At 49.4% G+C, this 9,766-nt stretch overlaps 1 protein-coding gene across 1 annotated transcript; it reads right to left on the bottom strand.

The window, feature by feature from the left end:
• Positions 1-3,341: 3,341 nt before the first annotated feature.
• On the bottom strand, positions 3,342-9,766 carry CPA1 (carboxypeptidase A1). The gene is made up of 10 exons (XM_022589494.2): positions 9,702-9,766; positions 9,150-9,231; positions 8,459-8,692; positions 8,120-8,221; positions 7,484-7,585; positions 7,182-7,292; positions 6,468-6,558; positions 5,761-5,960; positions 5,162-5,246; positions 3,342-3,530 (listed from the first exon to the last, which is right to left on the bottom strand). Exons 1-10 carry the CDS (start codon positions 9,764-9,766, stop codon positions 3,343-3,345), a joined length of 1,260 nt encoding a protein of 419 aa, XP_022445202.1. The 3' UTR covers position 3,342.

Raw genomic sequence — 9,766 nt, forward strand, 5'->3', positions numbered from 1 at the left:
GAGCAGCAAGCGCTCTTGGGAGTTGTCATCTGAGCTACCACAGAGCGCTTAGGGAATGGCCCCCAACCAGGAGACATTAGTACCCTGCCCTTGGTAGAAACACTTGCTTCCAGCTCTATCTGGAGTATAAACTTTTCCAAAAATAAGACCTTGTTCTGGGCAACAGCAGAAGAAATGAGTTTAGACAAATTATGAAAAAGAATCTGGGCACAAATTAAGATGGCCATTTAGATGTTTGATTTTGATAATAAGTTGATCTTAGATAACTTTACCCACAGGTAATCTGGTGTGTTTGAAATAGCTTTTTTTTAACCCCCCTGATTATACAAACTCATTGCAAGAAATTCAGAAAAGTATAAAGAGGAAAACCACCACCGCTGCCTGGGGTAACCACAATTATTATTATTGGGGAATATCTACTTCCAGGCATAGTGGGTGTGCGTTTTTCAAACAAAAATGAGATTCATACTCAATATACTATGTTGTAGCCTGCTTTTTTTTAAACAACTGTATGGAAATATAAATTACATGCCATAAAATTCACCCATTTTAAGGATACAATTCAGTGATTTTTAGTAAATGTACAGAGTTGAGAAAGCACCACCACAATCCTGTTTTAGAATATTTCCATCATGTGACCAGCTTCTTTTGCCCAGTATATTGTGACCATTTTTCCATATCAACACAGACTACAATGGCTTCCCGATATTCCATTGTGTAAATGGGTAATACCCATATCAATACTGGTATCTATCTAGGTTCTTTTCCTTTTAATTTAACTTTTTATTATTACAGCCTTGTATATATGTTTATTTGAACTTCTCAAAATATTTTTATAAAATAAATTCCTCCAAGTGGACTTACTGGGTCAAAGTGTCAATACGTTGAAATTTTTTATTTATAGTGCCAAATTCCCCTCCAGGAAGGTCGTGTAAATTTATCCTCCCACCAGCAGTATATGGCAGGTCTCATTTCTTCGTACTCTTGATAATACTGAGTTGTCAGTCTTTTTATTCTTTGTCAATCTGTTGGGAGAAAAATAATATATTTTTCTTTAATGTACAAAAAATAATCACTCAGAGCTTTTTTCCCCTCAAGGTTATTAATACTTTTTCATATACACCACATTATTTTCTAAAATTTTTGTTTCTTTTAGCTTTATGATTTTATTTATAAAATAAAATGTTTTTACCCATAGATCTGTAAAAATATGTATCTGCAAACTGGAAAGTTCTTCCTGTAGTTGAAAATAGAAAAAGAAATGTTAATGACTTCCGTGTCTCCATTTAACAAGCATTTATTAAGTGCCTACTCTGTGTCATGTACTTGGCCAACCAGTAGAAATTGAGTGTTGAGCAAAACAGCACAATCCCTGCCCTCATGGAATTTTCATTCTGGTGCTTTACTCCTGTCTTTTCAGCTTTCTTAAGACTCTTACTTGCTCAGAGCCTTACTTTCTAAACTACAACTCAGGGAAATTCAAAATGACTTGCAAGCCTACAAAATAAAGATTATAAAATTTATAAGTTCTCTAGTATATGTGGAGAACATTCATTCAACAAATATTTATGGGGTATCTGTATGTCAAGTACTGTTGATGGTTTTGGAGATTGAATGCCAAATCAAGTGGCCTCTGCCATCAGGGAGTACAGTTTCTTTTAAATTAAGCAATTCTACCCTTGAAGCCTAAGTAATCCAGTTTCGTAAAACGATATATTGTCTTGCTAACTTAATACTTTTTCACTTATCAGTCTTTATTAAACAGTAAGATCAGCTTCGTTTTTTTTTTACTTGCCCAAACTGAGCCATTACAGTGGGTTTCAGCTTATCTACATAAATTGAAGGGAAATGGTTCCCAAAAGATAACTTGAAGGAAGTGTCATAAAATCTTTAGATCATCCTTCTGTAAAGACTGAAACACCATTTAACCTTGCCTCATAAACTTATATATGTATAACTTTATGTGTACTATATGTATAGTCAGCCTCATTCTTTTTGTTTTTTAGAATGTTTGGTAGCAAAAAAAAATTAAAATAAAAAAATGAATGGAGTATAATTATAAAAATTTTGAATCACTATATTGTATATGTGAAACTAATATATACTGTAAATCAACTACACCTCAATTTTAGAAAATTAAAAATTATAAAAAACCTCCAAGATGAAAATTCCCCAATGGGCCTTTAAAAAAAAAGAAAAAATCGTTTGATCTTCAGGCTATTTTATGTGAAAAAGACACAGATTTTAAGTCAGTGAAGATGGATGCATTGTGATACTTCATCTGACTGATATAGGGAGAGGCTGCCATCCTTACCCCAGCCCCCCTATTTGGGAAGCTACCAAGCCACCCCCCATCCACTTCCCAGCAAGTTCAGTGGGAGGAACCCCCTGCTTGACAGTCACACCTTAAGAGATTTGGAAGAAACGGAATGTAGATTCTTGCTTTGAAAAAAAGTTGAGATATATGCTATGTGCTGTGGTGCTAGCCACTAAGTGTGATATCACAGCCACCAGAATCACCAAGCCAAGGGAGGGAAGCCAAATTCTAGGAGCTGTGGAGGGTATGGGGAAGGAGAGGAGAGCCTTACGTTTGAGAAATTTTGCTAACGATAATGAGTGGTGGTGAGTGGAAGAGGAGACAATGTAGCAGGAGATGCTAGAAAGGATGGGGCAGTGAGAAGTAAACTACTTCTGTCTCTAAAGGCAAAGTCTTCCTGATACACTTCAATTAATAAAATGCCCTGGGATTGGTGTTTGTTCTTTATCTTCAGTAAATGATTCCATTTAACCCAATTGTGTCCTTCCAACTTAATTAGGAGTGGGAGACCATACTTTGCTCTATAGAAATTTGCTTTACCTGGCTGCAACATTGATTTGGGACAACACTGGCCACCAGGATTATTCTAGTTTGTACTCAGGGTTATTGCTTTTGTAGATGAATGGATCCAACCAGCTACACTATTGTACAAGCTGAATTCCTCACCACTGCGGGGTGCCGGGCATTTGGTGAGCAGCTGTGGCTGCTGCTTGCTCCTAAGGTATGAACAAATCACCCCACTGACGAGCTGAGCTCAGGGTGGTCTAATTAAAACAGATGCCACTTGGATACAACTTCACAGGACCTTGGAATGCAGGGGAGTTTAAGGGTCATCTAGTCCAACTACCCACACGTTTCCAGTGAGACCTGCAGGAACTAAATCACTTCTGCCACAGCTTGAAAAGGCAGACGTGCCACATGCATTCCCACACATGAGCCCCATTCTGGTCCATGTACACTCAAACTTTATTTGGCTGCCTGGGTGGGGACGGAGAGGAGGAGGAAGACAGCGCTGAAGGGCCGGGTCAGTAGGGGTGATTCAGCGTGTGCTCCATGATGGTCAGAAGTGCCAGCCATGTCTCCTGGGCCGTGGGGATGATCTGGGAGGCCGGCAGCAGGAAGCCATAGCGCCCGGTGTCCCGGAGCTCGAAGGTGAAGGAGTACTTGATGCCCTGGTTGTAGGTCCAGTCAATGGTGCCTCCACTGGCTTGGTCTGGGGCAGGAGCAGACCGGCAGAACAAAGGTCACTCGCTTGAAAACATTTGCATGGGCTGGGCTAATGGTCCAAAGCCCAGAGCCTCGTGCACTGTTGACTGGAGTCAGCATCTGTTGACCAAGCAGCCTGGCTTCCTCCCAAGAAGCTCCCCTGAAGGGTCTTAGTCCAAGAGGCCCAGAGAGGCAGACCAGCAATGGTTCTCCTCTCACTGGGTCATGCAAGGAAGCTCCCATGATTTTGAAAGCCACCTCCATCTAACAGCCACTTGGGTCAAGCCCCCACATATACCAGAGTTGCCCACTTGGGTAACCAGGACTGTCCCCCAGATGCTGGTCTGCAGGGGGAAAGTGCAAGGGTCAGAGTCAAAGCAAAAGCCCCTCGTCTGTCTTTTGCAGACAGATTTGCAGTGCGTATCAAAGCAGCTGCAGAATCGGGCAGGGGAGAGGGAGGTGGCTGCATATCAGAATTTAACTCCACAATATTGAACGAAGCAAAAACCTTTTGACTCAGGGTTAAAACAGTTTCCAAAGAAGGCCTGGAGTCCAAAAGTAAGGCCAGCCCCAGGTGAGACTGTGACTCACTCACCCCCAGAACTGGACACTTGGGGCAGGAAGTCTGTGGTGTGTCCCTGCACCCTGCTTCTTCAGTACTCTCACCTCCTGTCAGCCACAAGCTTGCTGTGTCTCTTCAGGGCTCAATGGGATCTGAACACTGCAACCTCAACCCCCGCTGCCATCCCCGCCACCTGTCTCTGCTGTAGCCACTGGGTCTCTGTGCTCTTCCTGCCGTTCCCATACACGCCAGGTCAGGGCACACGGGAAGGCCTTTGTTCTAGAAGATTCCTCTGCCTGGAAGGCTCTTCCTCAAATAGCCTCTTAGCTCCATCCCTCCTTTCCTTCAATACTTGCCCAAATTTCACTCTCTCAATGAGGCCTATGCTTCAGTCCACCTGCCCTGCTTCCACCCCCAGTACTCCTGAGTCCCCTCACCCTGTCCTAGTAGTTCTTTTTCTCCCAGCACTTATCACCTAACACATGGTATCATTTCCTTATTCATGTTTATTGTCATGGCTGGCTAGAATGGAGGTTTCCTGATCTTGGCTTATTTTTATTCCCAACTGTATCCCAAGCACACAAAACAAGGCCTGGTGTATCATAGGTGTTCAATAAACATTTGTTGACTTAATTCCATGTTGATGTAGCAGTCCTCCTCTCAGGGGCAGTGCATGGATAAGTAAGCTGGGAAAAGATAGGATATGTTCTCTAACTGAAGGGCATTGGAGGAAGAGTATTTTTTAAGTTGAATTTCTTAGGGATCTACAATACAAAGGCCAGCAGAACTCTCTACCCGCTCCATGCATGAAGCTGAACTTAACCCCAAGATAAGAGTTCTCAGAGGAACTGAAGGGTTTGTCTGAAGGTATCGAGGAAGGCAGAGTTCACATGAGGAAAGGGCCCCGCTGCCCACCAAGCCAGCAGTAGTCAGGCATGGCCAGGGCTGTTCTCCTCACCCATGCTCCCAGGTTGGGGAACCCTTGGCTACCTCCTGCAGGAGAGACACTTCCTCCAGCGGGGAAAGCCAGCTGAGCTTCCTCCCAGACCACCCACAGAGACAATGCACCTACTTACAAATTGTTGTGATGATGCTGCCATACTTGAACTTGGTCCCATACAGAGAGGTCAGGGCCTCAACAGCAGACTTAGCCACCTGATCCTGGAGAAAACGCCAAGCAAGACTGCTTGTCATGGCCAGCAGTGCCAGACCCCCAGAACCGCAGGGCCAGGGTATCCTGGGGACTGGCAGGGTGACCCAGGAGCACATACCCTGCAGAAGCTGGCCCCGAGCAGAGAGCATGGAACCTGTTGGGCCCTGCAGGGTCAGACCCGGGAACTCAGCAGGATGTGACCTTGTGGGATGTCTGGCTGCTACTTCACTGCCCTTTGGTCACCCTGCAGCTCCAAGTTTAAACTTGTGGTACAAGCTCAAAGTCCACCCCTACCCCTTCCTCTGTCATGTGACAGAAGTGACTCAACCACCCTGTGCCTCAGCTTTCCAGACAGAAAGGCTAGTCGGCCCTGCTGGTCTTCTCAAGCCATCAGGGGTCCATGGGAGAAAGGGGTGCTAGGCACAGTGCAGGGCCTCGTACCTTAAGCAGGTTTGATGGATAAACCCAGGCCCACCCAAAGCTGCCTTTGGGATGAGAGGGCAAGCAGGGATCAGCACGTACCAGCTCATCCTTGTCTGCAGGTGATTCTCTTTTGTAGCCAAAGGGATACAAGAGGAGCTGGGAGTAGCTGTGGATGGAGATGAAGGCCTTGATGTTCCTGTGGTCTTTCACAAAGTCCACGATGGACTTGACCTCCACTTCGGAATTGGCAAACTTGCCATGGTAAGTTTCCGAGCAGGGGTTGCTGCTGGCTCCCGCCTCTGTGGGAGGGGAGAGTTGGCATTCCTTACACCCAAGCAATGTAGCTTCCATGGCTTCTGGTCTTTGCATGAGTTGAGATGCAGGAGGGCTCACCCCCACCCCGGATAAGGAAAGGGCAGAAGCCTTTTATAAGCTGGGGGTCCTGCCTCCCTCCCCAGCCAAACTTGGACAAAGCTGATGGACATGCCCAGGGAGGTAGGAAGGGCTCCTCAAGCAACACCAGTTCCTGCAGTGAAATGACCACAGAGGGAAGGAGCTGAAGTTACACTAGACAACCAATAGATTGGTTTCAGACCTCAGTTCCATTGGGAAGGACTTTACAGGCAAGGGACAAGCAGATCTCAGAGGGCCACCTTCCTCACTGTGCACCTTGGAGGAGAGGCCAACATTACCCATGTGCCTCCACTGCTGGGGCAGGAGAGGGTTGGGGGATGACAGGACAAAGGACAGTAAGAAGCCATTCTGGGGTGTCCCATCCCTGCTCCCCAAACCACACTGGGCCTTACTCCCAAAGCCAGCGTCCCAGTTCCTGTTGGGGTCCACCCCAATGCAGGTGGAGCCCGACGTCAGGGATCGAGTCTTGCGCCACATTCGATTCTGAGAAAGGAAAAGTGATCAGCCACCCAACAGAGGCCACAATCAACACAGAGCCCCAATCTGGAGCCTGGGTGTGGACACAGTATGGAATCAGAAGCCACTTTCAACTGGTTGTCAGGGAGGAAGTTCTGCAAAGGGGGCTCTTGGCTGAAGGAAAATGGAGGAGATGATGGATGGCATTTGGCCAAGGGGTTCTACTGGCAGAAAGAGGAAGGCATGTGGCAACCACCCGCCCCCAGCCCCTTAAAAAATTGATTGGTAGCATGCTGTCCCATAGACATAAAGTAGAACCAGGGAAGAAGGTCTGGGCAGTGTGTCTCCACTGGGGAAAGTCCTGTCCCCCACAACCTGGACATTTGGCAATATCTGAAGATGTTTTCGGTTGTCTCATCTGGGGGCTTGAGTCAGTCAGGAAGCTGCTTGCGCAGGACAGCCCCCGACACATGAAGAACTCTCTGCCCCAAATGTCAAGAATGCCAAGGTCAAGAAGCCCTAGTCTAGGAGGACAGGTCTGTTTGTCCCTCTCTCAACTTCTGGGAGTTGAGATTAGGGGTGAGTAGCTTGTGGGGCTCAGAGGACAGAGGCCCACCCTGCTTTCCCCAAGAAGAGGAGAAGGCCTGTACCTTGCTGTGGGTGAAGGCAAAACCATCAGGGTTGGTGACGATCTCCAAGAATATGTCCATGTTGTCCAGAATGGCAGTGAAAGCTGGGTCCTGGCCATAGTCTTGTGTGATCTGGTGGAGGTTGGGGAGCAGAGGGGCAGAGCGGGCCAGGCCAGGAATCTGCCATGCTAGAGCAATGGATGCCTGCCCTCGACCTCCCTCTGTGGTCATTGCTTCTGGATGGAAGCAGGGGCCAGGTCTTCTATGGGCCTTGGATACCGATGCCCTACCAGGCAAGAGCACCCTCACCTCCGTAGGCTTACCTTCTTTGCAAACCAGACCCCACTGGCCTGGGTGACCCACTCCCGAGAATGGATGCCCGTGTCAATCCAGATGGCTGGACGGTTGTTCCCCCCAGTGCTGAACTGGATGAGAAGAGCAGGAAAGAGTTCAGCTGGGGCCCTGTCTCACCTCCTTGAAGGGGAGTGCACCCCCACCCAGAGGCTGTCTGCTCTCTGGTATCTCAGGTTGAGGCTCTGTTTGTGGGACCATCACTCAGGTGGGATGTGGGAGTGGGTCTGGACCGGGATCCTGCAGAGCTTTGCCTCCTGCCCTCAGCTCAAGCTTGGCGCAAATAATGACTCAGCCAGACTTTCGGGCCCCTCCGTGTTCCAATGCCCATACATAGTTCTCTGTCGGAGGTCACAAACAAAACATTTTATCTGGACTACCAGACACTGGGATACTTTCCACAATGTGACACTTGACTGGAAACACTTGCGTCACCTAAAAGTTTAAATTGTGTGTGTACTGGTATGCACACACCTATGCTACACAGGGAGTCCATATAACAGTGTGTTCTCTGTAACCCTGGGCTCACCCATGGGTGCCTACGCACAGATGTGGGTGCCCAGTCTTGCAGATGTGCTCACGTACATCCACTTGCAGGTGCCCATTACCTTCAGCACGTAGATGGGACGGCCTTCGTAGCTGCTGCCGATCTGGAGCTTGCTGACAAGCTGTGGGTGCTCGGCCGCCAGCAAGTCCATGAAGTCATAGATCTGAGGAGGCAGAGGAGGGAAGGCTGCCTCCATGGCTTCCGGGCACCTGGATGCCTCCCTTAGCAGCTCTGTTAGCGAGCCTGCTGTGAGCCCTGAATGCGGAGGAGCCACGACCCAGAGCCTCGAGGCCACATGGTGACAGAGCAGATGTCACGCACACCCAGGCTGGCCCTGGCGCGTTCTGCCAGTCTGACGAAGAGCTTGGTGCTTGTGGAGGGGGGCCCCGGGGTCCCTCACCTCCTCCAGGGTGTGGTAGGTGGCGTAGTTAAAGGTGTTAGTGCTGCGGGCCCAGCTCCGGGAGGCGAGCATCTGCTCCTGCTCGTCGTCCAGCAGCGACTGCACGTCCTCTATCATGATTGTGTATCTGAGGCCATGGGCCTCCAGGAAGACTTTGACAGCCTGGATGCTGGGGAAGGGCACTCGGACGTCGATGGGGGATCCTGGCTGGGCAGGGCCCCTCCAAAAATCCAGCTGGGGAGGACAAGAGCCACTGTCACAGCGGGCTGGGAAAGGGTCTGCCTGGGACGGGGTGTCGGCACCAGAATTTCCCATATAATTGGGGATGGGGCACAGCTGTTAGGGGAAGAGGATGCAGGGAATCCCTGGGTGCTGGACAAAGTCCAGTTTGGTCAGGGAAATGGCCCAGGAAGCAGAGTGGAGAGGCTTTGAGGCAGCAAGGGAGAGAGAAGAATTAGAAGTTGGGGCGGTGTGGGGGGCTCTTTTGCTCAGATGCTCAAAGGCAGCAAGATTCTAGCACTGGGAAGTTTAAGTCACTTCCTAACAGGGATCAGTCCCATGGCTCCCTCCTGGGTGGCTGGGGAGAGAGAGCCCAGGCCCCATTTGGCCCCAGGTGGGAGGGGGTCTGAGGCGAGCCCATCTGCCCTGAGACGTACCCTGGGGCCTCAGGGCAGCTCCCACATCCTCTAACCTGTAGGTGCTCCAGGTCCTCCAGCTCCTTCACCATCTGTACCTGGGCTTCATCGGCCGCAGAGATTCGGAGCACCTGGTGCCTGGGCAGAGCGGGAGGGGAGACTGAGGGCCTGAGCAGCTCCCACTGGCTATGCGTGCTCCCCAGGTGGGAGGAGGGCGGCTGGGCCTCAGTCCTCTGGGCTGAGCAGGGGAAGCACGAGGGATCCTAGCGACGGGAGGCCTGGGCTCCTCGGAACCTTCTGGACACTGCTGCTGTCCCTATCCCAGCTTAGACTCTTTCTCTCTAAAGCTAGCTAGGCCTCCTCCTGCCTCCTCTTCTGAAGAGTCCTCCTCAGAGCTCAGATATTCTCCAGGGCTCAAGAGGCTGTCCTAAGAGACCTGACCCCTTCTCAGTCCTGGTCCCCGGTCAGCCTGCCTTCCAGGATGTGCTAGTCTGCTCCTCTCTGACCATCTTCCCATGTGTCTGTCTGTCCCTCTCCTCCAGATGCTGGCTGGGGGTTAAGTCCTCCCTATCTCCCTTCTGAGCACCCCTTCCTCTCCATGCTCCTACCCCACAAAGTCCTCTTTGCCAAGGACAGCCCCCAGCAGCACGCTCAAAATCAGCAGCCCCTGCAT

This window comes from Delphinapterus leucas, chromosome 9 (assembly GCF_059928025.1).
Source record: "Delphinapterus leucas isolate spDelLeu-1000000601 "Yukka" chromosome 9, BTC_Dleu_Yukka2, whole genome shotgun sequence".
NCBI classification, from domain to species: domain Eukaryota; kingdom Metazoa; phylum Chordata; class Mammalia; order Artiodactyla; family Monodontidae; genus Delphinapterus; species Delphinapterus leucas.

What these genes read in the sequence shown, in the direction of transcription:
- CPA1 (XM_022589494.2), bottom strand. Translation starts at nt 9,766, where the DNA reads ATGCAGGGGCTGCTGATTTTGAGCGTGCTGCTGGGGGCTGTCCTTGGC. An exon ending in GGGTCTGGTTTGCAAAGAAG is followed by an intron (nt 7,293 to 7,483) that starts GTAAGCCTACGG and finishes AACCTCCACCAG; the next exon opens with ATCACACAAGACTATGGCCA. An exon ending in CAGCATCATCACAACAATTT is followed by an intron (nt 3,531 to 5,161) that starts GTAAGTAGGTGC and finishes CTCCTGCCCCAG; the next exon opens with ACCAAGCCAGTGGAGGCACC.